General features: G+C 47.6%; 2 protein-coding genes and 1 pseudogene across 8 annotated transcripts; 2 read left to right on the top strand and 1 right to left on the bottom strand.

The window, feature by feature from the left end:
* The first annotated feature begins 355 nt into the window (after positions 1-355).
* Positions 356-451, top strand: LOC111766380 (U6 spliceosomal RNA; annotated as a pseudogene).
* Positions 452-17,187: 16,736 nt separating this feature from the next.
* ZFAND2B (zinc finger AN1-type containing 2B) lies at positions 17,188-20,086 on the top strand. Of its 3 annotated transcripts, none has more exons than XM_004467742.5 (9): positions 17,188-17,432; positions 17,682-17,776; positions 18,013-18,144; positions 18,270-18,421; positions 18,688-18,780; positions 18,857-18,917; positions 19,017-19,084; positions 19,397-19,469; positions 19,775-20,086. In XM_004467742.5, exons 1-9 carry the CDS (start codon positions 17,378-17,380, stop codon positions 19,829-19,831), a joined length of 786 nt encoding a protein of 261 aa, XP_004467799.1. In that variant the 5' UTR covers positions 17,188-17,377; the 3' UTR covers positions 19,832-20,086. The 3 variants fall into 3 exon arrangements, with proteins under 3 accessions (XP_004467799.1, XP_023447269.1, XP_004467800.1); XM_023591501.3 differs by lacking the exon at positions 19,775-20,086 and adding an exon at positions 19,575-19,698; XM_004467743.5 differs by having other exon boundaries at positions 17,190-17,432; positions 19,671-20,086.
* Positions 20,087-20,191: 105 nt separating this feature from the next.
* On the bottom strand, positions 20,192-27,796 carry ABCB6 (ATP binding cassette subfamily B member 6 (LAN blood group)). 5 transcript variants are annotated; one of them, XR_011649198.1, is made up of 19 exons: positions 26,895-27,749; positions 26,439-26,576; positions 26,021-26,219; positions 25,737-25,838; positions 25,361-25,544; positions 24,656-24,777; positions 24,051-24,160; positions 23,776-23,841; positions 23,515-23,640; positions 23,347-23,423; positions 23,191-23,254; positions 22,999-23,084; positions 22,729-22,786; positions 22,365-22,469; positions 21,800-22,129; positions 21,560-21,693; positions 20,778-20,872; positions 20,628-20,696; positions 20,192-20,469 (listed from the first exon to the last, which is right to left on the bottom strand). XR_011649198.1 is itself a non-coding variant. In XM_058300093.2 (19 exons), the coding sequence occupies exons 1-19, from the start codon at positions 27,441-27,443 to the stop codon at positions 20,373-20,375; spliced, it is 2,535 nt and encodes an 844-aa protein (XP_058156076.1). In that variant the 5' UTR covers positions 27,444-27,796; the 3' UTR covers positions 20,192-20,372. The 5 variants fall into 5 exon arrangements, 2 of the variants coding, with proteins under 2 accessions (XP_058156076.1, XP_071072216.1); XR_011649197.1 differs by having other exon boundaries at positions 21,560-21,672; XR_011649196.1 differs by having other exon boundaries at positions 21,560-21,689; positions 21,800-21,974.
* Between the last annotated feature and the right edge of the window lies 1 nt (position 27,797).

Below are 27,797 nucleotides of genomic sequence, written 5' to 3'. Positions count from 1 at the left end.
GAAGGGGAGCAATGGAACTATATAGCAACGGAGTTTTTGTATTCTGTTAAAATTAAATTGGGGGGAGCAGAATACCTTAGTGGATGAGTACCTGCTTCCTATGTATGAGGTCTCAGGGTCAATCCCTGGTACCTCCTAAAAAAATTAAGTTGGTATTAATCTGAACATAATGTTTTAAATTAAGATGTTAATTGTAATCTCCAGTCAACCACAAAGAAAATAACCAAAAATATATTGTAAAAGAAACAAAGAGGGAATTAAAATGATATACTAGAAAATATCTATTTAATACAGAAGAAGTTCGTAATAGAGAACAGAGGAACAAAAGAGACTTAAGACATACAGAAAAAAAATAGTAAGCACATCTACTAAAATTGGAATGATACAGAGAGAATTAGCATGGCCCCTGTGCAAGGACGACATGCAAAGTCATGAAGCATTCCATATTTGTCTGTAAAATAAGAAGTATTTTAACTTCATGGGTCTAAATGGAAGATGCAAATTTAATAATTAGTGATGGAAATAATCACATTTATCTTAAGTATCTAGATATCATTTCAAATGGAAGTTTCTGTCTATGACGGCAATAATCAGTTATTAAAAAATAACTAAAAGGGAAGCGGATTTGGCTCAAAGGACAGAGCATCCACCTATGAGATGGGAGGTCTGGGGTTCAAACCCAGGGTCTCCTGACCCATGTGATGAGCTGGCCCAAACACAGTGCTGAGGCACTCAAGGAGTGCCGTGCCGTGCAGAGGTGTCCCCCGCATAGGGGAGCCCCATGAGCAAGGAGTGTGCCCCGTAAGGAGAGCCGCCCAGTGAAAAAAAAATACAGCCTGCCCAGGAGTGGAGCCGCACACATGGAGAGCTGATGCAACAAGATGACGCAACAAAAATGAGACACAGATTCTCAGTGCCACTGACAAGAATATAAGTGGACACAGAAGAGCACACAGTGAATGGACACAGAGAGCAGACCACTGGGGGAGGAGGGTGGGTAGAGAAGGAGAAAGAAACTTTAAAAAATAAATCTTTAAAAAATAATAAAAAATAAAAAGACCAAACTATTCAAATAAAAATATTTGTAAATGCAGCAGATGGGCTTTTTTTTTTTAAGATTTCTTTTTTTATTTATTTCTCTCCCCTCCCCCCCAAGTTGTCTGTTCTCTGTGTCCATTTTGCTGTGTGTTCTTCTTTGTCTGCTTCTGTTGTTGCCAGCGGCACAGGAATTTGTGTCTCTTTTTGTTGCATCATCTTGCTGCGTCAGCTCTCTGCGTGTGCGGCACCATTCCTGGGCAGGCTGACCTTTCTTTCACGCTGGGCGGCTCTCCTTATGGGGTGCACTCCTTGCGCGTGGGGCTCCCCCATGCGGAGGACACCCCTGCGTGGCAGGGCACTTCTTGTGCGCATCAGCACTGTGTGTGGGCCAGCTCCACAGGAATCAAGGAGGCCCAGGGTTTGAACTGCAGACCTCCCATATGGTAGATGGACGCCCTATCCATTGGGCCAAGTCCGCTTCCCCAGATGGGCTTTTAATTCACGTGTCATTAATGATTGTTGGTATAATTGAAAATAAAATTTTGGTAAAAAGCTAACAAAAAAAGAAAAGAAATTAAAAATGGATGAGATATAAATCCTAACTTACCAATAATTAGATTAAATATAAATGGACTAAACTCAGAAGGCAGAGATAAACAAAACAGACTTTTAAAAAATTACCCAACTATATTCTGTCTTTAAATCAATTAAACAAATAGTTGAAAGTAAAAGTTTGGAAAAATATGTATCATGTAAAAAGAACACACAAAAAAATGTTGGAGTGGTTATACTAATATCATATAAAATAGATTTTAGGAAAGCAGACTTGGCCCAATGGATAGGGTGTCCGCCTACCACATGGGAGGTCCACCATTCAAACCCTGGGCCTCCTTGACCCGTGTAGAGCTGGCCCATGCGCGTGCTGATGTGTGCAAGGAGTACCGTGCCACGCAGGGGTGTCCCCCGCGTAGGGAAGCCCCACGCACAAGGAGTGCGCCCCATAAGGAGAGCCGTCCAGTGTGAAAGAAAGTGCAGCCTGCCCAATAAATGCTGCCGCACACAAGAATGGCGCCACACACAGGGAGAGCTGACACAACAAGATGATGCAGCAGAAAGAAACACAGATTCCCAGTGCCGCTGATAAGGATAGAAGCGGTCAAAGAAGAACACGAAGTGAATGGACACAGAGAGCAGACAACTGGGGGGAGGGAGGGGAGAGAAATTTAAAAAAAAATAAATCTTTAAAAAAATAATAAAATAAAATAAAATAGATTTTAAAGCAATTGTTACTAGAAACAAAGAAGTACACTTTATATGATAAAAGGGTCAATCCATCAGGAAGACATAACAACTATAATCATATATGCATTTAACAATAGAATCTCAAAACACACGAAGCAAAAACTGAAAGAGTTGAAGGGAGAAATTGGAAACTTGACAATAACAACTGGAACCTTCAATATCCCACTTTCCATAATGGATAGAACAAGTAGGCAGAAGATCAACAAAGAAATAGAAGACATGACACTATACACTAGACCTAATAGACATCCATAGAACCCTCTGACAAATGATAGCAGAATGCTCATTCTTTTCAAAAGCATATAGAACATTTTCCAGGATGGACTACATAGTAGGACATAAAACAAGTATTAATAAGTTTAAAAGTTTTAAGTCATAAAAAATATGTACTCTGACCACAATGGAATGAAATTAGAACTCAATAACAGATGAAGTTTTCAGAAATTCATGAATATGTGAAAATTAAACTACATATTTCTACATAACCAATACGTCAAAGAAGAAATCACAGAGAAATTAAAAACTACTTTGAGATGAATGAAAATGACAATGCAACATCCTTTCAAAATGCATAAGATGTAGCTAAAGCAGTACTTAGGAGGAACATTTTTTTTGAAAAATTGTTATTAGTAATTTTTTTGTTAGAGATGCTGTAGTTTTACAGAAATATCATGCATAAAATATATAAAATACAGAGTTCTCACGTACCACCTTATTATTTTTTTTAAAGATTTATTATTATTATTTAAATTTTCTCTTCCCTTTCTCCCCCCTCCCCCAGTTGTCTGCTTTCTGTGTCCATTTGCTGTGTGATCTTCTGTGTCCGCTTGTATTCTTGTCAGAGGTACCCAGAATCTGTGTCTCATTTTTGTTGTGTAATCTTGCTGTGTCAGCTCTGTGTGTGTGTGTGGCACAACTCCTGGGCAGGCTGCACTTTTTTTGCACTGGGTGGCTCTCCTTATGGGGCGCACTCCTTGCACATGGGGCTCCCCTACGCAGGGGACACCCCTGCATGGGCCGGCACTCCTTGTACGCATCAGTGCTGTGTGTGGGCCAGCTCCACACGGGTCAAGGAGGCCCAGGGTTTGACCCGCAGACCTCCAATGTGGTAAGCAGATGCCCTATCCGTTGGGCCAAATCTGCTTCCCTATACCATCCTGTTATTAACACCTTGCATTAGTAAGGTACATTTGTTATAACTCAAGAACATTTTTGTAATTGTTCTATTGACTACAGTCCATCATTTACAAGAGGGTTCATTGTGTTGTACAGTTCTTTGTTTTTTGTGCTTTTTAAAAAGCCTTTAGCTTTTTTTTTAAGAGTTATTTTATTTCTCTTTTTCCCCCCCATATTGTTTGAGGTTGCTCTCTGCTCTTTGTGTTCATTTGCTTTGTACTCTGTGTCTGCTTGTCTTCTCTTTAGGAGACACTGTGAACTAAACCCAGATCCCCCATGTGGAAGAGAGATGCCTAATCACCTGAGCCAGGTCAGCTCCCTGGTTTGTTGTGCCTCTCATTGTCTTTCCTCTTTGTGTCTCTCTTGTTGTGTCAGCTTGTCGTGTCTGCTCGCCTTCTCCAGGAGGCACCGGGAACTAAACCTGGGACTTCCCATGTGGTAGGCAGGAGTCCAACTGCTTGAGCCACATCTACTTCCTTTCTGTTTTGTTTTTTTTTTTAAAGATTTATAGCTGTAAATGCTTGAAACAGTTTGAAATTTGTGAACCCCAGAAAAGATTATGTTCTTCAACTGATCCATTCCTGTGCGTATGGGGCTCTTTGATTGGATTAAGTCAGTGAGCGGTGACTAATGTTGGGTTTCCACATTTTGCTGGGGTCTTATATGACCTGAAAACTAAAAGAAGAAACATAGAAAGAAGAGAGCCGCCACCATCTTTATCCTGCCATATAAGAGAGAAGACTCCAGGTTTGCCTACAATCTCAGAAAGACAGAGAAGCCCCAACAGGCTCAAGCTGAGGAGGCCCAGGGAGAGTTGCCTGATCACCCAGAGCTGAGCTCAAGGGAAAAGTAGAGCGAGACCAGCAGACCCGCCACCTTGCCTCTCCATGTGGCAGGACTCCACAGTCTGCTGGCAGCCAACCTTTGGTGTGAAAGCATCTCTGATGATGCTCTGATTTGGACATTTTCACAACCTCAACACTGTAAGCTTTTACCCTAATACAATTCCTGTTATAAAAGCAAACTAATTTCTGGTATATTGCATTGGCAACCGTGTGGCACACTAAGACAATGCTTATGTTGAAAAAAAGAAGAAAGATATCAAGGAAATAAATTACAAGCTAAGAAACCAGAAAAATAAGAGCAAATTAAATTGAAAGCAAGAAGAAAGAAGGAAATAATAAAGACGAGAGCAGGGGAGTAGATGTGGCTCAAGCAGTTGGGCACCTGCCTCCCACATTGGGAGGTCTTGGGTTCGGTTCCTAGTGCCTCCTAAAGAAGATGAGCAGACACAGAGAGCACACAATGAGCAGACAGCAAGTGCAAACAAGGGAGGGGAGAGATAAATAAATCTTTAAAAAAAAAAAGACTAGAGCAGAAGTAAGTGAAATAGAGAATAGAAAAACAAAAGTAAACAAAGCCAAAAGTTAGTTTATTGAAAGAACAAAGTTAACAAAGATTTAGTTAGATTGACCTAGAAAAAATAGAGAAAACAGAAATTATTAAAATCCAGAATGAAAGAAACATCACTACCTACCTTACAGAACTGAAAGAATTATAGGATTATAAAATAATGCCAAGAACAACAGTATGTCAACAAATTATATAAACTAGATGAAATGGAAAAGTTCCTAGAGTGACACAAACGACCAAAACTGTCTCAAGAAGAAACTGAATATTCAAATAGACCTATAACAACTAAAGAGACTGAATTAGCAATTTGAATTTTAAAAACTTCCCACACAGATAAGCTCAGGCCCAAATGGCTTCACTGTTGAATTCTAACAAATATTTAAAGAAGGATTAACTAAATCTTCACTAACTCTTCCAAAAAATATAAGAGAAGGGAACACTTCCTAACTCATTCTACAAAGCCAGTATAACCCTGATATCAAAATCAGACAAAGGCTTCACAAGTAAAGAAAAACCCTACACTAATATCCCTTAGGAATATAGATGCAAAAATCCTCAACAAAATACTAGAAAACTGAATCCAGTAAATATGTAAAATATTATATATCATGACAAAGTGGGTATATCACAGAAATGCAAGGTTAGTTTAACATATGAAAATATAAAATATCACATATAGAATAAAGGACAGAAATCCCATGATCATTTCAGTAGACACAGAAAAAAACATTTGGCAAAATCCTACACTCTTCCATGGTAAAAACATTCAACAAAAAGCAGGGAGTGGAGGTGGCTCAAGCAGTTGGGCAACCCCTTCCACATGGAAGGTCCCCAGGTTCAGTTCCTGGTGGCTCCTAAAGAAGACAAGTAGATGGATAAGGGAGCCATGGGGGCAGGGGCAACAACACTCAATAAACTAGGATTACAAGGGAACTTCCTCCATCAGGTTAAGGCCATCTAAAGTCATACTTGATAATAGAATGGATGCTTTCCAAAGTCAGGAACAAGACAAGGATATCCATTCTCACAAGTTCTAGTCAACACTGTAATAAGAGATTTTATCCAGAGCAATTAAGCAAGAATATGAAATAAAAAGCATCCAGATTGGAAATGTAAAAGTAGTACTACTTCCATTTGCAGATGACATGATCCTGTGTATAAAAAATCCCAAGAAGCCACACCCCAAAACTACTGGAACTAGTATGAGTTCAGGAAAACTGTAAGATACAGGATGCGCAAAAAACAATTTTATATCTATACACTGGAAATGAATTATCTGAAAATGAAATTAAGAAAATAATTCTATTTATAATAGAATAAAACAATAAGAAGAATATATTTAAGAAGGAAGTGAAAAGCTTATGCATTGAAAACTACAAAACATCTTTGAAAGAAATTAAAGAAGACCTAATTAAATGGAAAAACATTCCATGTTTGTAGATTGGATGACTTAGTATTGTTAGGATGGCAACACCCCTCAAATTGATCTTCAGATTCAACACAATTCCTATCAGCATTTTCTATCAATATTCCAGCTACTTTTTTTTTCTTAGGAAGAACCAAAGATTGAATCCAGGACCTCATGCATAGGAACCAGGTACTCAACCACTGAGCTACATCCACTCCCCCGCTTTCTTCTTTGAAGAAATTAACAAGCTGATCCTAAAATTCATATGGAAATGCAAGGAACCAAATAGTAGCCAAAAAATTTTGAAAAAGAAGAACAAAGTTGGAGCAGTCATATTTCCCAACTTCAAAACTTACTACAAACTACAGTAATCAAGACAGTGTGGTGCTGACTTAAGAACAGACATGCAGATCAACAGTATAGAATTGAGAGATCAGAAATAAACTGTGTGTTTATGGTCAACTGATTAATTATAAGGGTGCAAAGCCCATGCAATAGATAAAGAATAGTCTTTTCAACAAATAGTACTGGGACAACTATATATTCACATGTAAAAGAATGAAATTAGACCCCTATCTCACACTATAAAAAAAATTAACTCAAGATGGACCACAGAGTTAAATGTAAGCACTAAAACTATAAAACTCTTAGAAAGAAACATAGCAGTAACTCTTCATGACCTCAAAGTAAGCAATGGTTTTGTAGATATGACACTAAAAGCACAAGAAACAAACAAACAAAAATAGATAAATTGGACTCTGTCAAAATTAAAAAATATTTGTGCTTCAAAGATCACTATCAAGAAAGGAAAAAGACAGCATACAGAATGGGAGAACATATTTCCAAATCATATATGTGATAATGAGCTAGTATCCAGAACATGTAAATTACTCTTGCAATTCAACAATTAAAAGACAAATAATTCAATTTAGAAATGGGTAAAAAATTTGAATAGATATTGAAAAGATGATAAACATCAACGATCATTAGGGAAATGTGAATCAAAACTACAATGAGGGAAGTGGATGTGGTTCAACTGATAGAGCATCCACCCACCATATAGGAGGTCCAGGGTTTGAACCCAGGACCTCCTGGCCCATGTGGTGAGCTGGGCCATGCGCAGGGAATGTCCCTTGCAAGGAAAGCCACCCCTGTGCAAAAACAGTGCAGCCCACCCAGGGGTGGAGCCACATACACGGAGAGCTGACACAGCAAGATGATACAACAAAAAGAGTCATAGATTCCCAGTGCCGCCAAGAATGCAAGTGGACATAGAAGAACACACAATGAATGTACACAAAGAGCAGACAACTGGGGGTGGGGAGAGAAATAAATAAAATAAATCTTAGAAAAAAAAAACTACAATGAGATACCACTTCACATCCACTAGGATGGCTGTAACAAAAATTATTGACAATAATAGGTGTTGGCAGAAAAGCAGAGAACTGGAATCCTCAAACACTGCTGGTTGGAATGTAAAATTTTCTGCTGCTTTAGGAACAGTTTGGCAGTTTCTTAAAAAGTTAAACATAGGGAATTGGATGTGGCTCAAGTGATAGGGCTTCCACCTATCAAATGGGAGGACTGGGGTTCAATCCCTGGGGTGTGCAGAACAACAAAAAAAAAGGTTAAGACCTCTGCTCTGGAGCATTACTGGCTCCCTTTTCTGTGTTCCATATCCCTTTGTACATCTATTAGAGCATAGTTTTCAAAACTGGGGTTGTCTTAATTTCCAAGATGCTATGACAAATACCACAGAACGGGTTGTCTCAAACAATGGGAATTTATTGTCTCATGGTTTCACGCTAAAACAATTGCTTCCTCTTGGGGTCGGTAGTCTACTGGTTGACTGGCAACCCTCAGCTCCCCTGGCTTTTCCATCATGTGGCAATGTCCTCCCTTTCTCTTTGGAGTTCCTTCTCACTTCCTGCTTCCCTCCTCCCCGTGGCTTTCTCTTCATAAGGCCTCCAGTAATAGGATTAAAACCTATCCTCATTCAGTTGGCCACAACTTAACTAAAAACAATATTTTCCAAAAGGTGCTATTTACAATGGGCTTACAACCACGGGAACGGGATCAAGGTTAAGAACATGTTTGTCTCGGGGGTACATAGTTCAATCTACCATGGGGTGGAGATCCATTTGGATCATGAAATCAATTTAGTGAAATTCAAACAGCATTTATTTTATATTTATATATATTTGGATGACATGGAAGACGTATTTCTTACTGTTGGTTGACCCTGTTTTAGAGTACTTCTCACTTTGAATTGGATCTTTTCTATGACTTTACTACTACACATTGACTAATCTGAGAATAGAGAACATAAGGTATTCATCTTTCCTATCTCCAGGGTCTAGTTAGGGTCTGTCAAGGCTTGGTCAATAGTCAGTGGATTGAATTGAATCTATATTAAAATCACTGTGTGATCTGTAAAGTTATATGAATTTGAACTATCTGCCTGAACTAGGAGTTTAGCTCACAGGAGCTAGGACACCTGAGGTCAAATGGCTGAGCATTGTCATGGAGATTGTATATCACATACTGAGAGAGCCAGGCAGTGCCAGCCTTCTAATTTCCTGGAATCTGAAGATCAAAGAACTTCCCTGTCCTGGTTTCCTCACTTACATATTTAAATACCTGGCATTGATGGGGTGTTTAGTTACTAATAAACTACCAAATGATATGGGATTTTTCACAAAATCATCACTTAGGATTTCTCTTTTCAGTTGTTAAAGTGCTTATAGAAGAGGTGTTTGGGAGGCAGCATTGGCTGTATTAATATAATGAAAAAAGTGTGCGACTTAAGGCAATGCAAAAACCTGGGTTCAGATCCTGTCCTCATAAGCATGTAACTTAACCTCTCTCAACCTCAGTTTTCTTATCTTCAAAATGTGGATAGGGAAGTGGATGTGGCTCAACAGACAGAGTGTCTGCCTACCATACAGGAGGTCCAAGAGTTCAATACCTAGGGCCTCCTGACTCGTGTGGTGAGCTGGCCCACGCACAGTGCTGCTGTGTGCAAGGAGCGCCTGCCCACGCAGGAATGCCCCCATGTAAGGGTGCCCCTGCGCAAGGAGTAGCCCCTGTGCAAGGAGAGCCGCCCTGCGTGAAATTGCAGCCTGCCCAGGAGTGGTGACACACACACACAGAGCTCACACAGCAAGATGACATAAAAAAAAAGAGACACAGATCCCCAGTACCGCCTGATGACAATGCAAGCAGACACAGAAGAACATAAAGTGAATGGACACAGAGAGCAGACAACTGGGGGGAAAGGGAGGAGAGAAATAAATAAATAAATCTTTTAAAAAAAAATTTGCCAGGTTCCTGTAACATTGAAAAAAAACGTGGATAAATAATATCTACTTCAAAAGATTTCCACAGGAAATTAAATAAGCTAACTCATGTAAGGACAGGACACAGTACATAACAGATGTTTTCTTTCCCTTTCTGTATGCACTTTCTTTTATATATATATATATATGTATGTATATGTGTGTGTGTGTGTGTATATATACATATATATATATATATATATATATATATATATATATATATAAGCTGCAGTTTATTTACTTATTTATTTTGGAGGTACCAGGGATTGAACCCAGGACATGAGAAGCAGGTACTCAACCCCTGAGCCACACCGGCTCCCTGAGGTGTTTTTTTAAGTGTCAATTGAGAAGGAGGGACACCACTGAGATAGATGCCATTAAACTAATATTTGAATAGAATTGGGACTGAGATACTAAACTGCTAGCCTCACATTGATCCCGTCTGCTTTAAACCTGCTGGATTGGCCATTATTGCACCCGCTAATGTGTACAGGAGCTGATTTCTGCTATTTCCCACAGCTACAGCACAAAGCCGCTTAACAGGTCTGGGTATCCTTTGTTGTTCAACAATAAAAGAGATTAAGCTATGCTCAATTGTTCTCCTGAAACAATTTGTTCAAGGTGGAAAATATTATGGGATTGCTCTCAATGTTTTTCTTTATTCCCTACCTTCAAACCATGTGCTGGGGAGTTGTGACTTTGGTTTGTTCGTCACTCTTTTTAAGTTCTGGGAAGACAGTCTCACCCAGCGAGAAAGCTTCTGGGCTGTTTAATCAGTATGAATAGCTTAGTCTGGACTATAACTCATCAGTCAGGAAATGTTTTGCCTGAGAAAGGAAATAGTATGAGGGCTTCACCTCTCCTGTGGTCGCTGAGGCATGTGGCTGTAAGTCTGTCATGGCAGTTAAAACATTCTGCTCCTGCTCAACAGATAGTGCCACAGATTTCCTAGTTATTAACCCCCCAGCCTTTGGTTATCTGAGCATTTGCAGAGTGGGAGCGGAGAGAAAGCCAGTGTTTATCTTTGTTTAGTCTGCTCCTTACAAGGTTCCCAAAACTAGAAACTTACAATTTTAAGGCCACTGATGAATGTAGAGAGAAAATAAATAAATAAAATTACTGAGACAAAGTATTAGTTTGGCATAAAAAAGAATTATTTAAAACCTAACAGCTATATGTTAAAACAAACAAAAAACATTTATAAGGTCCCAGAAGTAATTTAAAATTAAAACGAAGGAAACCCAGCATTAATGCAAAAAAAATATATCACATATCAGAAATCTTCCCAGAGTTGTGAAGAGGTCTCCAAGGCTGACTGGGGCACTTACCAATCTTTCCAATGCTTCCAACACAACCACCACCATATGTAGACAATAAACCAGCAAAAAAGTTTCAACTGGATGAAACTTTGTTTAAGTGAGCTGCTACAACAGATATTTCAGAAAGAGGGCTCTGAGTTGCAAAATACAGGAAAACCTTGCTAACAAGAGTTGTTATTCTTACATAAACAAGAGTCCACATGTGGCTTTCAGGGCTGGTTATTTCATCAATGATCCTGGATGTTTTCCATCTTTCTTCTCTCTCATCTTCAATATGTTGGCTTGTCAGTCTCTGTCTGGTTCCACTCATGGACACAAAGTAGCTGCCCAAGTGCTAGATGTCACAGGTAATGTCCAGAGCATAAATAAAATTCTCATCCAAGTAGGTAGCATGCACATATCAAAGTTTTGTTTAAATCATTAATGACAAAACCTGTAGGGAAGAAAGAATGTTGGTTCTCTTTTTTCAGGAATTTATACATCAATAAAAGAAAAGAATTACCAAGTTAGATATAAAACTTACTAACATTCTTCAGGACAAAATATCATAATATCTTTGATTATCTCTTCAAGGTTATACAAAAGCAACAACTTATCAGTTTCTGCAGGCAAACATTTCAGAGCTGTATACTCCGTGTGTACATCAGTAGTAGATTATTAGTCAAATTATACTGCTATATGAAACAAAGTTATTTTCTCAAGAGTACAATCGACTTACTAGAAAAAGTCTAGCATATTAAAAAAATAGAGCAATTATCATTTTGCACTTTTTAAAGTTTGGGATACATTTACATTTTCTTTCACATGCAAATTGTATTGCAGGCCTTAAATCAGGGGTTCTTAACCTTTTTTGTTCCCCAAGTCCCTTTGTTAGGTGAAAACCAAGGACCCCTTACTAACTCCACACTATATTGTATATTATTTAATAAAGATATCACACCCACACCAACACTTCTCCACAAGAATAATGTTTTTCGAATTTCATTTTAAGCTCACAGACCCCTTGTTAAGAACCCCTGCCTTAGACCAATCACGGGGAAATTAGAGCAGTTTAATTAACTTAGAGCAGTTTTCAAACTGCAGGTTGTAACCCATTAATGGAATGGTGGAATGGGAAGTCAGTTCGGTGTATTGTGACCAGCATTTTTAAAAACTGAAATTAGAATAGAATAGGAATAGAATATCAGAATGTATCCAACATAATAAAGCCAAGTATCAGTTTTGTGCCTGTGTGTATGTTTGCATTTGTGTGTGCATGTGCTTATTGGGTTAGAGTGTAGTACCACTTTAGAAAGTTTGAAAAACATTGACTTAGGCCATTGAAGAGTTCATCCTAGGGGACCCATGCAAGACACAACTTTCAGAAAGAGGGCTCTGAGTTGCCAAATACAGAAAAACCTTGCTAACAACAGTTGTTATTCTTACATAAACAAGAGTCCACATGTGGCCTTCAGGGCCACATGAAATTAAAATGAGCGTTTTGTCCCCAAAGAGGAAACTAAGGAATGGCTATTGAGTAGACAATCAACAGAGCTGGGTCTCAATTGACTTAACCCTGTTGTTCTCATCCCCAAACTCCAAGAGTTAAAATACATCTTGATTGTTGTATGATTAAAATTGACCCACCATCTGCTTTATCACTTCAAGCTCAAGATAGTCCAAATACAATAAAAGCCACCATTTATTTCTCTTGGGGCAGAGACCACTGGTTACCTTCCTGATATCTTTTCTCCTTCAATGACAAAATAATTGAGATTTTGTGAGGGCACATGACGATCCAGTAAACACTACATTTCCCAGCTAGCCATGGCCATATGACTAAGTGCTGGCCAATGTAATGTACACAGAAGTGATGTATGTGAATTAGCATCATACCCTTAAAGAGCAGGGGTATGGTGCTGGGGTAATGACCTTCTTTTTCTCTTCCCCATTCTGCTGCCTGAAACATGGACTGATCTGGAACCATGGGGACAAAGGCAATACCTTAGGGCTAGAAGAACAAAAAAGTAGGATGTGCTCAAGTCCCTGCTATGATATGCTGTCAAACCAGCTCTGGATTATTACACAACAAGATATTAAACTTCTTTCTTATTTATGCTGCTGTTATTTTGAGTCCTTATGGCAATAGCTTAGCCTACATCCTCTTATACATCATCTCCTTATAATTTATTATAGTAAAAAAAAAAAAATGGTAGAAGTTTGAAGCTCTAAAGTACATAGACTTTCAGCACATCAGCACATCATAGTGGACTTTAAACAACACTCCCAGAGAGTAAATATTTGCCTTCATGTGTCGGCTCCAAAACCCAGCAGGATGAGGATTAGATGGAAGGCCAGAGAAAAAAATTCTTGCCAGTATCATGTGCTGCCTAGATTAGATTAAGCCATATGAAATGTGTTGTTTTTTTGTAAGTCAGAAATGGACAAATATTAGCAATTTCATATGCTTCAATCTAATAGAACTGATGCTGCATCTCACAGATGATGGAGTGCTAGAATTTGCAAATAGTACAGTCTTCAATAAATGTGCTTTCTAAAGGATCTAGACCCAAAGCAGAATACCCGCGGGAGAGGGCTCCTAGGGGCACACCTGGAACAGTTGTCTTCTGCACATTATTAGCCTGAACAGGTTGTCAGAGATTCTGACAAGACCTTAGCAAAATACTGAATCTAATGAGCTAACTCGTAGCCAGCTTAAGAAAAACAGTAAAAGTCAAACCAATGAAGCAGTAATTGCAGTTAGTCACAGTTTTATTGGGGGTTGTAGACCTTGGAAGGATACAAATGAGTCAGAATGATATGATTTAAGCCCATGGGTGGGAGCTCCAAGATCAACCTCTTTTACGGAGTTCCCTGTAGTCCATCAGTGAGGCAGGGTATCACAGATAGTAATCTCTTTTTCCTGTCCCTCTAACAGATGACCATCCCATAGCTTATATGTTATAGTCCAAACCTTACTGTCAACACTGATTCTCTTCGTCTCAATTCCAAATTCCTAGGAGCAAATCCGATTGACCAAATGTGGCAGATGCTCCTAGTACGCTCTGGCCCATCTTTGACATCAGCTACAGCTGTGTGAACAGTTTCTATTAGCTTTGATGGCTTCCCACCTCAAATTCCAGCCTCAGTATTTCTGCTTCAGGGATCTTCCCAAAGGTTCCATAGTTCAATCAACTTGCATATGGGTGCAGGCAGACTTCCGAGGTGGGGGTCGAGGGGTTATCAATCCCAGTGGCAATCCTCATCTTATGGAAGACAGGAGTCAGAATCTTTCTTAGAGGGACAACTTTTAAGTGCATTCTATATGGTTCCTCCAAGGGTTCCCAGTGGAATCGTGCCCCAATTACCATGTGGTATCCAGTGCAATAACACACTCTATTGGCTTTCCTTCTTTCTCTGTCTCCCTCCTTCCCGCTCTTACTCTGGCTCCCTAGAATTACCTCCTACATGAATCACCTATACTCAAATCTCTGTCTCAGGCTATACTTTTGAGAGAACACAAACTAAGACATCCAGTAGGGACCAGATGACCACTCCTGGACCAATCTGCTTTGGCAGGGGTTGAAACATAAAGCCAGAATTTTTCTTTAAAGAATTGATCTAAGTATTTTATGATTGCTCTGGGAATAGAATTTTTTTTTCCATTTTACTCATTCAGTAATACATTGGAAAATTACTTATTTTAGAACATCTAGCTCATTTCTAACCTCTCTAGTGAGCTCTCACATTGCCCCCTCCTTGGGTCAGGCCATCATCATCTCTTGCCTGGATTATAGCAACAGCCTCTTAACCCATCTTCCCTCCTCTAATCTGCACCTCTTCTAATCTATTCTTTGCTTTGAAGCCAGAATGATTTCCAAAAATGAAAATCTTATCATGTCACTCCCCTGATTAAACCCATTTATAATTTCTTATATTTAGGTTTTAATTCCTAATATTAATACTTTTTGTCTTAGATTCTGTTCACTTTTTGTTTTTTAAAGACTTATTTATTCCACCCCCCTCCATTGTTTTGCACTCGATGTCTGCTCTCTGTGTCTGTTCGTTGTGTGCTTATTTTCTTTTTTTTTTAAAGGAGGCACCAGGAACCAAACCCGGCCTAATTTTTTTTTTAAGACTTTTAAAAAATTTATTTCTCTCCCCTTCCCCGCCCCCAAGTTGTCTGCTCTGTGTGTTCATTAGCTGTGTGTTCTTTTGTGACCACTTCTATCCTTCTCAGCCGCACCGGGAAACTTTATATTTTGTCATCTTGTTGTGTCAGCTCTGTGTGTGCGGCGCCATTCTTGGGCAGACTGCACTTTATTTCATGATGGGCGGCTCTCCTTATGGGGCGCACTCCTTGCGCGTGGGGCTCCCCTACGCTGGGGACACCCCTGCATGGCAGGGCACTCCTTAAACGCATCAGCACTGCGCATGGGCCAGCTCCACACGGGTCAAGGAGGCCTGGGGTTTGAACCACAGACCTCCCATGTGGTAGACGGACGCCCAATCCGTTGGGCCAAGTCCGCTTCCCCCAGCCTAATATTAATATTAATACTAATGTGGCCTCCACTATCAGAGCTGATTTGGCCCCTGCTGGCTCTCAGCTTCATCTCCAGCCAGGTTGCTTCTCACACCCTAAGATCCATAGGCCTTGAACTTTTTTACAGCTCACTTGAAGGACCATGTTCCTTCTTGTCTCCAGGCCTTTATACCTATTTCCTCTGCCTAGAATACCATCCCCTTCCAACGCCTTCCTTTCTCCCTCAGACTTCACCAACTTCTACCCACCCTTCAGGTTTCAGCTTAAAAAACACTTGTTGATATCCAGAATGAGATTAGGTGCCCTGAAATGTACTGCCATATTGCCCTGTACTTCCCAGTCATTGCAGGTGTCACATAGTGACAGGCACATGGTGAGACACTCAATATTGTGGAATAAGTAAAGGAATTAATTGAATGGATTCTTTTGGGTTTCCTGGGGGGATTTTCCAAACCAGCATGGTGATTTTCACTTTAGGTGTTGGTGACTCCCTTCCTCCAGTCAGGAGACTCAGACTTGGCCCATCACATACCCTGGCTACAGAGCCATAATTCAGGGCTTGGCAGATGACCCAAGTCAAGGCAATCAGGTATAGTCAGAGCTGAGATCAGGCCTTCTGTTTGAAGAACCAGGGAAGACAAGTTTTAGTTTTCACTGCTCTTACAGCTGTGAGGACATAAGCAGATACAGGGGGGAAACAGCCAAAGGATAGAAGGAGAGGGGAAGAGTAAGAGAGAGGAGAGACTAGCTCCTCAGTCCACTTGTGGCCTGGATTCTCTCTCCATTTTGGAGGACACTGTTCAACTCCAAGCCAATTTCACCTGTTTGCTTGTCCCCCAGCCAATGAACCCCATACATCACAGGCCAAAAGGGCATGAGATGTGCTGCTGAAGCTGGAAGGTCTTAATCTAGGGCTGCTTAAAATAAAGCAGGGTATCAATCCAAGGCTCATGCTTCATTCAAAAAAACATTTAATAAACACTTAGAACATTGTAGGCTGGTGTTTTTCAAAGTATGGTCCATGGACTATCTGTCAGAATTACAGGTACTTCCTACTGGATCAGAAGCTCCAGCACCCAGGAATCTGCATTTATATCTGTAGGTGATTGGGAAGCACACCTAAGTCTGAGAACCACACAGTCTTGGGTACTCTATGCTGGGTTGGGACCCAGCACAGAACATGGGAGACAGTCCCTGACTTCCCGATAAAGTAAGACTAGAAACTAGACACCGAAGCAGAGATCACAGAGCTGGTGGGCCTAGCTCGGAGCGGGGAACGCCAAGGAAGTGTTACAGGAGGGGCATCAAAGCTGAAACCTGGAGAAATTACTGCTGCAGAGAGATGGGAGTCGTCATCTCCTGAGACTAAGTGCAGCCAAGGCCGTGAACGAAATGACCTGGAGGGCGGTTTAGAGGGAGAAGCGCGCCAAAGACGGAACTGTGAAAGACCCCAAATCATTCCAGACCTCCTTCCCCAAGGTATCATCGGTCTTCGCGTCGCCGGCCCCTTCGCCCACACCTGAGGCCTGAGGGACCCCTCTGGGCGCTAAGCGTGCGCCCAGGGCCGCGGCAACCCGCTTGCCTCCCGACGGGCGCCGGCTCCCCGCCTCCCCCGAGCCAGGCGCCTACGCGGGCGCGCCGCCCTACGTGATGACGCCACGCGCCCCGCGCGCCGGGGGAGGAGTGGGAGCCGGGGCCGGGAAGCGCGGAAGTCTCCGGTGTCCCGGGCAGGGCGGGGAGGGAGGGGCGGGGCCGGGAGGCCCCCAGCGTGAGGGGTCGCAGTTGGGACCCGGAGCGGGAGCCCGAGCGACGCTGCGGACCCGCTTCCACTCCGAGCAGACGCCCGCCCGCCCTCCCGGCCATGGAGTTTCCGGACCTCGGGGCTCACTGTTCCGAGCCCAGCTGTCAGCGCTTGGGTGAGGGGCGGAGCGCGCGGGGGGCGGCGCCGAGCGCGGGGGTCTGGGAGCCGCAGGTGGGACGGAGGGTGGGCGCGGGGGCGGGGCTCGAGGCTGGGGGTGGTGCCCGGGGGCGTGGCCACGGGGGCAGTGGCCCCGGGAAGGGACGCGGTTGGTCGTCATGGGACTTGGCTTCAAGGAAAGGGTTCCTGACTGAAAGGCTCGAGTGAGGGGTCGGACGCCGGGGTTACCTTGCCCCCCTCCCTGCAGATTTTCTGCCTCTCAAGTGCGACGCCTGCTCCGGCATCTTCTGCGCCGACCATGTGGCCTACGCCCAGCATCACTGTGGATCTGCTTACCAAAAAGTGAGGGGCGGCGCTGGCGGGGGGAGGCGGAGGGGGGAGGATGTGTGTACACCCTCGGCATCCCTCTGCCTCCCGTTTGCTCTCCTGATTTGTCTCTCTGGGGCTGTGGAATAGTGTGTTTTCTCGTGCATCTATGGGGCACATATCTAGGAGCTGGGAGGTGCTTTGGGGACCAGAGGTGTGGATTGGGCTGGCAGCCAGCCCCAGGCTCACCCCCGCCGGCGTCTCGCCCAAAGGATGTCCAGGTCCCTGTCTGCCCGCTCTGTAACGCGCCTGTGCCTGTGGCCAGAGGAGAGCCCCCTGACCGCGCTGTGGGCGAGCACATCGACAGAGACTGTCGTTCGGATCCAGCGCAGCAGAAACGCAAGGTAAGCGTTAGAACGACCAAACAAGACTCTGGATACCTGGAACCCTGAGCGGCGAGCTACTTGGATGGGGTTAGGGAAACGGGGTCAGATCCCAGCAGAGACCAACTTGGCTCGCTCTACCTCAGATCTTCACCAATAAGTGCGAGCGCTCTGGCTGCCGGCAGCGAGAAATGATGAAACTGACCTGTGAACGCTGTGGCCGAAACTTCTGCATCAAGCACCGTCACCCACTGGACCATGATTGCTCTGGGGCGGAGCGCCCTACCAGCCGGGCAGGGTAACTGAGAGCAGGCCCTCTCCTTGCCTTTGGGGCAATCCAACCCTGCTGGAACTGATTCAGCCCTTATTTCAAGCTGGGGAGCCACGACCCTGCCCCTTTACCTAGGGCAGTCATTCAGATTCCTTTTTGAGCCCAGATTTGCCAGTTCCAACAGAGAGCCCAGGGTCCTCCCACAGATTGTGTGGAGGCTCTCCCCTGCTGACTTCCTGGGTGTCCAGGTCAGGCCTAGGGCAGCACACAAACTGACTGTCTCTTTCCTACAGACTTGCTGCCATCTCCAGAGCACAAGGTCTGGCTTCCCCAAAAAGCGCTGTCCGCAGCCCAAGTCAGACCTCAGCTCCTGCCTCTCCCAGCAGGTAGGCGTGCCCTTGTTTCCTCTCTCCCCGTTTTCCCTTCACATTTCTGACTCAGCCTCTTGAATATCTGCCATAGAGCCACAACCCAGTCTCCATCCCAGACGACCCCTCCAGTGATTGCTTTGCAGAATGGCTTGGTGAGTTGGGGAAAGGCTGGATGGACAGAGGCACACCCACACCGAGAACCAAGTCAAAGGCACTGAGGCATCCAACTGGCCGTCTTTCTTCCCTTGCAGAGTGAGGACGAGGCTCTGCAGCGAGCCCTGGAGCTGTCCCTGGCAGAGACTGAGGCCCAGGCCCCTAGGTACTACTTGCTGGTGAAAGGGGGGGGGTGGAACGTGGGCAGGTGCTCTCTGGAGGGTGTAGGTGGGACCCAAGGGAGGGAGTTAGGACCCTGGGCTCAAATTGAAGCCTATTAACTATATGACCTTTGACAAATTATCTAACCTATCAGGGCCTTAATTTCCTCTCTAAAATGGGGACACCACTAATACCTCCCTTGTATAGTAGCTATGAAGATAGGGGTGACAACCAGAAGTGCTCAGCTCAGGGGTGCCCAACAGTGGGGTTCGTGTTTCTGCTCTGTCGTCCAACCTAAGCTGCTCCTCCCTCCCAGTTCACAGGAGGAAGAAGACTTAGCTCTAGCCCAAGCGCTGTCTGCCAGTGAGGCGGAATACCGACGGCAGCAGGTATGTGGGTGGGAGGTGGGTCCTGCTGCTTGGGTGAGTCCGAGGTGGAGGGGTCTTCCAAGTGGTGGAGAAATCAGGGAACGGCGGCTCCCCTTTTGTTTCCAGCGTGCCTCCAGCCCGTGCTGAGCTCCTGTGAAGGGCAGTCCCCTCATCTCCTTGATGTTGCACCCTCTGTTCCCTCTTCCCTTCTCCTCGCTCCAGGCCCAGAGCCGCAGCTTGAAGCCGTCCACCTGCAGCCTGTGCTAGGGACCTGGGCTTGGGGAGGGCGGCTCAGCTGAAGAGGACTGTGGCCCTCACACCTCTAGGGTCCACAGGGAGAGGAGGCCCGGAGCAGCCTGGAGTGGAGAGACAGGCTGAAGTGATGTGGAGGCGGCCTCCAGGGAGCATCAGGAGCCAGAGCGCGCAGGGCAGAACTCACAGAAGGCCTCGCTCGCCTCTCCAGTGGCATAAGGGGGGAGTGGCTAGGACTGTTCCCTGTGGGGCCTCGGTGGATGCTGGCCAGGTCCCCCTTGGCCCCCTTGACACATGTCATCCCCCTTACACTGGGGCTGCCCCCATGAATGGTGGGCGGGGGAGAGGGGCTGGAAAGAATAAAAGGATCTCAGCATCCAATAAGGCATCCAAGTCTTTGTTTCTTTCCCCTTACAACCAAAAATATTTGTCCTGTCAAGAATGCTCACCTGACCTGGGGGTAGAGGCCCACTCCCACAAAGACACAGTGATCACGGCACAGTCCACACTTTTATTTCCCCCCAAAGTGTTTTTCCTGAAAGGCCCCTTTCCCTCACAATAGCTAGCACCATACCCCACACCAGGATTAAATATGCCAGGGAAAGGGACCCATCTCCTTGGAGTTATCCTTTGGCAGGGAAGTGGCCACAACTTTTGTCACTGGGCCATGGTCTAGGGCTTGGTGTCTCCAGAGACTTCTTCCTGTCCCTGCTGCTGCAGCTGCCACATGTCAGCATACACTCCACCTCGGGACAACAGCGCCTCGTGCCTGGGCAGGGAGGCAAATATAAGCCCCAAACAAGGGTCCTTCCCACCAACCCACAGAGAGGACAAAGGAGATGGGCGAGGGAGAGCCCATCCAAAACTTGATGACCTGGAGCCCCTGATTCGGAGGCCCTGTCCCATCCATCCTACTGTGTCCCTTACCGTCCTCTTTCCATAATGCAGCCATCCTTGATGACAAGGATCTGGTCAGCGTGGACCACAGTTGAGAGCCTGAGAAGCCAGAGGCCAGTCACCCACTGACCACCAGAAGTGGACCCACCCTGCCTGCTGCCCGAGGCCCCTGGCCCATACCTGTGGGCCACCACGATGGTGGTACGGTTGGCACAGATTTTGGCCAAAGCTGCCTGGATGGCTCTCTCATTAGGCGTATCCAGCGCTGATGTTGCCTACAGAGAGGGTCTGAGTAAAACTGCACGGTCCCCAAAACCCCCAATGGAAGAAGGATGCAAGGCTGGTAGTTGTGGCCTCAGGAAAAAAAAACAAAATGCCTCGTTTGGGCTTGGGAGCAGTAAGGTGGTGTGATGGTTAAGCTAACAAGTCACCTCAGCCAGGTAACACTGCCCAGTTGTTTGGTCAAGCAAGCGCTGGGCTAACTGTAATACAAGGGCACTTCATGGACTTTAATCACCAGTGAGTTGACTGCATAGACAGCTGATTACATCTACAATCAGCGGGGGAGCTTGCCATTAGTGATGAGTGATGTCTCATCCAGGCAGTGCAAGGCCTTACAAGGAGAAGTGATTTCAGCATTCCAGGAGAGACTCCCCACCTCTATTTTAGACAGTCAGCTTCTCCTAGAGAATTCAAGAAGGACCTTCACCCGAGTCCCTGGCTTGCAGCCTGCCCTCTGGATTTTGGGCTTTTACATTCCCACAGTTGCATGAGACAATTTTATAAAATCTCACACTATTTACAGATATCTTCTGTCAGTTCTGTTTCCCTAGAGAACCCTGACAAACACAGGTGTTTCTATGAACGGAGACATGACTTCTATCATAATGGGAGATGGTGCCCAGCAGGAATGGCTGGGGGGCCAAGCAGGGGAGGAAGGGGGCCAGCTGCCGGGCCCTCACCTCATCCAGCAGAATGATGTCCGGGGCCTTGAGGATGGTACGTGCGATGGCAACGCGCTGCTTCTCACCACCGCTCAGTTTCAGTCCCCGCTCGCCCACCTGTGTCTCATACCCTGTGGATATGGCCCACCTGCCTCAAGTCACACGCAATAAATGTCATTTCTGTGGCCAGAGGAGCAAGGAAGGGATGGAATGGAGGTCAGGGGCTGGGAGGGGACTCTCCCTGCACAGGAGCCTCACCGTCAGGGAAAGCCAGGATGGCATCATGGATGCCCGCGGCCTGCGCGGCGGCCTGCACCTCATCATTGCCAGCAGTGACGCGGCCGTAGCGGATGTTGTTGCCGATGGTATCGTTGAAGAGGACGGTGTCCTGGGGCACGACTCCAATGTGAGACCGAAGAGAGATCTGGGTCACCTGGGACCAGAAGACCATATGCCCTGCCCTGTGAGATGCCCCCAGGCCTGGCAGGTAGGGTGGGTTGGCAGGAAGCGTGTGGGACCCCCGCCAGCCCCACCCCAAAGCCAAGCTGTGTGAGCATACCACCTGGCTCCTGGAGTTCGTTTCCCCACCTGTAAAAAGGAGGTACCTTTCTCCACCTGCATCACAGGCTCACTGTGGAAAACCTTTGAATTCGTGTGGCACCACACACACTACTTGGGTGCTGTAGGTCGTGTGGGGCTAGAAAGCTTGCAGTTCCTACCCAGCTTTGGGAAAGGATGACATTTCCTCCTACTCTCACTGGCCACTCTTCCCCTCAACCCCCAGACTCTCCTAAATGACAGTCTCCCCCCCAACCTCCCTTACCTGTGAAATGTCCTGTCCATCTATTCGGATGCAGCCAGAGCTGACATCATAGAAGCGAAACAGCAGGCGCAAAATTGTGCTTTTCCCTGCCCCAGATGGGCCCACCTGTTGCGTTGGAAACAGAAAAATAAATCCACAGGCCCATTGGCTTTTAAATCTCCCTGTCAAAGAGGCCACAAATGTCCTTGGAGGCTGCCACATTCATTCCTACGGCCCATAATCACAGGGCTCTCTCTAATGCTACAGCATTAGCATTAATCCTAATTAATGCTACAGGCACTGGAATGAGGCACTGGAATGAGGGCCACAGGCACTGGAATGAGGGCCGCGCGACTGCTCTGGTCCCAGTGGCTGCTCCCCTCACCAGGGCCAGCGTCTGTCCAGGCATCACAGTGAAGGACACGTCCTGCAGGGTCTCCCGTCTGGAAAGAAGTGGGTGTGGTCAGCAGGCTTGTGGCGCTCCCCACTGCTCCTTCTGTCGCCAGAGCAGCAATAGGCCTTGCCCCACCCCTGCCAGGTTTGCTTCCCAGGTAGGGACAGGCTGACACGAGGGATTTGGAGCAGGACAAGGGGCAGAGAGACAGTGCACGAATGGACAATGGGGAGAAAAGAGGGCAAAAGAGGAGGGCCTCACCCGTTGGTGTAGCTGAAGTGCACGTTCTCAAACTCAATCTGACCCCTCTGAAAGCGAAGGGGCCCTGCGCCAGGAAGGTCCTTCACCTGGAAGAGTGTCACCAACATGTGCCACCAGTATGGGCCTGGAATTCTCCAGAAACACCACGAAGGATCCCTGCCTCCTAAATCCTGCTTCTCTCTCTTCACTCACCTCTGTCTCCTCCTTCAGCAGGTCAAACATGTTCTCCATGTCGATGAAGTTGGTCTGGATCATCCTGCGAGGAGAAGGGTGTGGCTGGGGCTCCTCTGAGGAGCTGTGGGCATTAGCCATGCACCCTGGCCAGCGGAGGGCCGGGGACTGGGTTACCTGTAGTAGGTGCCGAACCAGTTGAGGGGCATGTACAGCTGGATGATGTAAGTACCAAAGAGCACAAAGTCCCCGACCTGTGGAGATCCGGGGGAGGGGACAGCATCGCTTGCCACCCTGCCCTGCCCCCAGCACAGTCCCACCCTTGTGTCCATGATTCTCCCTCACCTGTAGCTTCTGCTCAGTGACAAAGTAGGCACAGAGCAGGGAGCCAGCGAGGAGCCCGAGTCCAATCACCAGGTTCTGGGTCTGATTCAGTAGAACCAGCGAAGCGTTGGACTTCCACTCCAAACCCTGAGGTCACAGTGAGGGTGGCAGCAGCGTCATGCACAGGGCGCATCAGCCCCAAACCCTCACCTGGGCCCCAGGACCTTGGGCCTCCCAGCTGGAGTTTCACTCTTCTCAGCAGGCCCCGGCTGGCCTCCTCACCTGATACTTGATGATGGCCTCTCGGTAGCGCTCCACTTCATAGCCCTCCGCGCCATAATACTTCACCTGATGAACACAAACTGCCATCGTTCTGTCTGGGCATGGCACTGACACCTGGATCTTTCCCTCCAGGTGCCAGTCCCTCCTGTCTGATTTTAACCATCACACTCCACGGCTCCCAGCTCCGGGGAGCAGAAGACACTGCCAGCCCTGGCGGTCCCACCATACCCCTCCACGCCGTGCGCCTCACACCACTGGCACCAGGGCCTCGTTACCGTCTCGAAGTTCAGCAGAGAGTCCACCGCTCTTGCCCGGGTGGTATTCTCCTGTGTGTTCATAGCCCGGCGGAACTTGGTTCTCCACTCCGTGACCACGATGGTCAAGGCTGGAGGTGAAGGGGGCAAGGGGTGAGGGAGAAGAGATGGAGACGTCGTCCCCAGCAGCACAGACCAGGCGCCTATGTCTGCTGCCTGCCCCGTACACACTACACCTGTGCTGGAGCCCAGGGACCCCGATCCGAGAGGGGCAGGGAACAGCTCTCACTCCCTGAGGGAAGGAGTTGTGTCTGAGACATCTTTGTGGTCTGCACAAGATCTCAGGTGCCAACAAATGAAGGCGAGCTGCGTCTCGTTACACAAGTGAGGCTTGTCCTTGACCCCCGTGCGCAGGGGCATCGAGTGTGACCAGGATGCCCAGCTATAGCCCTCCATCCGCGCTGGGCTAAAGCTCACATGGCAGGGAGGGGGCAGGCCCACCCGCCACGCTGAGCAGCAGCAGAGGCCTATTCAAGTCCCCTCATCGCTGGCCTCCCAGAGCTGGGTCACCTGACAAGAGAGTCCTGGGACAGACCCGGGGAACGGTTGTGCCGAGCAGCACTCACTGAGGTACAGGCTCATGCACAGGAACACAATGAGGCCAAACCAGGCGTTGAAGAACATGCTGAAGTAGACGATGCCGATGCCGATGTCGGCCAGCGTGGGGATGATGTTGAACACCAGGTAGCTGGGGGCAAGTCAGGTGACAAAGACGGGTTGGGGGGCTTAAACCCAGCAACTCTACCTCTCGGAGCTTCAGCTCATGTTGTTTTCAGCAGGGACAGAATGGAATCGGTCTAAGTGCCCCCCAGATGGGGCTGGCTAGACAAACCACAGCATGTCCACACTCCATGCTTCATTACCAAATGAAGGAGACCTTCACACTCAGCGTGAAAGAAAATGTCCCCGTAATGTTTTATAAAGTGAATAAAACAATTTTGAGAAGGACATCCATGTCATGACGCCATTTGTTTTAGGAGAACCCCCCAAAATACCACATCGACTCTGTGGATCTGTACATATACGTGTAAAAATGCCAAAAAGCAGAACTCAATATACTAAGGAGAGTGGAAACTGTCGGAGAAGTAAATGAAATTCAAAAGAGATTTGTTCTCTGAGTTATTTGAGTTACGACGAGAACATTTCTATACTAACGCTATACTTTTTTAAAAGGATGGAATAGCTCCTTGAGCTGGGTCTGTCCGGCTCCTCCCGCCCCCCCCCCCTCTGCTCCTCCTCCAGCCCCCACTCGCTTCCCCTAGGCCTGGCACCTGAGCAGCCCCGTGACGCTGGATGTGCCCCGGTCCACGACCCGCAGCACCTCCCCTGTTCGCCGCCCCAGGTGCCAGCGTAGCGAGAGCTCATGCAGGTGGGAGAAGAGGCGCAGCTCCACCTGCCGCGATGTGAACTGCTGCACCCGGATCCACAGGAAGGTGCGCATGTTGCTCACGAAGCCTGGGGGGACGCAGGGGAGGTCTCAGGAGGGCGTGGGTGGGGTGCAGGCAGCCCAGTACCCGGCTGAGCAAGGGCTGAGAGAACCAAGGGCCTGGGGGAGAAAAGCTTAGCAGAGGCCCAAGGAGAGAGAATGCCTGTGCCAAGGAGCTATCCAGAGGTCGGGGAGGGGCTGGCATCCAGAGTGCGGCATACCTGTACTGCCAGTGCCACCCCCCTGGAGGAACTTGAGGAAGACATAGGTGACAGTAGTCCAGGCCACAGTGCTCCAGGGTGCCTTCTCGGTCAGCAAGTTCACTATGGAGAAAATGAGGCGGAGCCCTCTCAGGGCACCAAGACCTTTCTGCAGGCCAAACTGTCCCAGGCAGCAGCCAGCACCTCCTCCTGGCCACCCAGCTCCCAACTCTGAACTGAGGTCAGGATCACCCCACCCCACAGGCAATGCTGAGCTGGCACCCTTTCCCAGGACTTCCCCTCACCAATGTCCCTATAGAAGATGGGGACCAACACGTTCAGTCCCCGGTCCAGCCCCATGAGCCCCAGGCAGATGAGAACAACCAGCTGCAGGGCTGGACTTCCCCGAGGCCACAGATAGCCACTCAGGAGGCGGAGCTTCCTGCCCAGGTCTCGCCAGGTTGACCGTGGCAGCCTCTGTGGTGCCCTCTCTGCCGCTGGATCCTGGGATGGGGAGACAGGGAGGGGAGGGGAGCTCAGAAAGCAAAGTGCACTAGCCAGAAACCTTCTAGGGGAAAATGTATGGGATTAGGGTTCCCAAGTCTCTTAGACCCACAGGTGATCCCTGCTGGGGTCAGAAAGGCCAGTAGGTCACAGGGACATGTGTAAAGGCAGTGCATGACAGGGAATGCAGTGAGGACAAGCTGAGGAACTGAGGAATACTTGGTGGCTCTCTATGTCTGGGTCCTCTCCATTGATCTCCAATGTGTAGGCATGAGGATGAAGTCCAGGGGCCCAGAGCCCCAGGATAAACAGGCCCCCGGAGATCACATACCGCAGCACCCACAGGCTAAATTGAACCTAGAATGAAACACGGGAGGAGGCTCTCAGCCAGAGCAAAAATTCCACAGTATTCTTATTCATTGCTGGGCTGGGGACTGACATAAGGCACGAGTCCAGGTCCTTCCCAGGGACCCAGCCTTAATAGGCTTTAAAAAAAAAAAACCACAACAACCCACAGTGACTCAGCACAGACACACCCCACCAGCTGGCTATCAGTTCCCAGCGGCGCCAGCCCCTCCCTTCCTCCTTTTCTTAGAGGAGCCAGTAGAACTAGTGGAGTCCCTCTTCTCAATCCCTGCCACCAAGGTCTTTTTGTCTCCCCACGAGGTCCCTCACCTGCTGGCCCAAGTCCGCCCTCGCCCACCACCACTGAGGGCTGTTCCAAGACACCAAGGCCAAGTTCTCTGCTGCAAACGCCACAGTCCAGAAGAGCAGGAGACCCCAACTGTGCCTGGGCTTGATCCAGATGCCCACTGCCAGCCTCTGCCGGGCCTGACTTCGTTCCACCCCGAGTAGCCACAGGCCACAAGTGCTGGCCAAAGTCCCCAGTATGGAGGCCAGCAGTAGGTAACCTGGCAGCGGGGCGCCCGGGGCAGCGCCCACTCGGCCAGCCAGGCCGGCCAGGGGCAACGCCACCTGGAGTATGGTCAGAAGCAGCTGCAGCCTGTAGAAAACGGCGTGGGGACCGGTCCCCCAAGTCAGCGCGTCGGCGCCGGCAGGCCGCTCCCGACGCTTGCAGGGCAGAGCCAGCACCAAGGCCAGAGCCCCCAGGGCCGTCAGCACCGAGGGCACCAGCGTGAAGAAGAAGCAGGGGCTCAGGCCATCCTGCTTCCATGCCGGGCCCACGGGCCCTTCGGCCTCGCAGTAGCTGCCCACAGTCACCATGGCAATGCGTGGCCGCCGGCCGGGGCTGCGAGGGCTGCGGAGGCTGCGGGGCGGGAGAGCGAGACCGGCGGCTCGGGGCGGGGCGCGGAGGCCGGGGTGTCTCGGGCCATGGAGTCGCCGGGCGCCAGGACGCTGGTGCCGCGGAAGCCGCGGGCAGGGACACACGTGCACTGGTCACACCGCCTCCGGCCCCGCTCGCGCGCCGCCCCCGCCTCTCACGCACGCACGCACGCACGCACGCAGGGCACGTCTGCGCCTCTGTCCGCCCGCCCCTCGCTCGCGCCCGGGGACCCTCCTGCCAAGGGCAGGCGCGCAGGAGTGCTCCGCGGCCGGCTCGCGCCGCCACCCCCGCGG

The sequence above is a fragment of the Dasypus novemcinctus genome, chromosome 7 (assembly GCF_030445035.2).
Source record: "Dasypus novemcinctus isolate mDasNov1 chromosome 7, mDasNov1.1.hap2, whole genome shotgun sequence".
Taxonomy (NCBI): domain Eukaryota; kingdom Metazoa; phylum Chordata; class Mammalia; order Cingulata; family Dasypodidae; genus Dasypus; species Dasypus novemcinctus.
This window is presented reverse-complemented; position numbering and strand designations above follow the sequence as displayed.

Bases quoted from the DNA above. Each gene is read 5' to 3' on its own strand.
- ABCB6 (XM_071216115.1), bottom strand. From the start codon at position 27,443: ATGGTGACTGTGGGCAGCTACTGCGAGGCCGAAGGGCCCGTGGGCCCG. The intron at 26,577-26,894 runs GTGAGGGACCTC...GTTTCATTCTAG, and splicing joins GGGCGGACTTGGGCCAGCAG to GTTCAATTTAGCCTGTGGGT. The intron at 23,085-23,190 runs GTGAGTGAAGAG...ACACTCTTCCAG, and splicing joins TGCTGAAGGAGGAGACAGAG to GTGAAGGACCTTCCTGGCGC.
- ZFAND2B (XM_004467742.5), top strand. From the start codon at position 17,378: ATGGAGTTTCCGGACCTCGGGGCTCACTGTTCCGAGCCCAGCTGTCAG. The intron at 17,433-17,681 runs GTGAGGGGCGGA...CCCTCCCTGCAG, and splicing joins GCCCAGCTGTCAGCGCTTGG to ATTTTCTGCCTCTCAAGTGC. The intron at 19,085-19,396 runs GTACTACTTGCT...CCTCCCTCCCAG, and splicing joins ACTGAGGCCCAGGCCCCTAG to TTCACAGGAGGAAGAAGACT.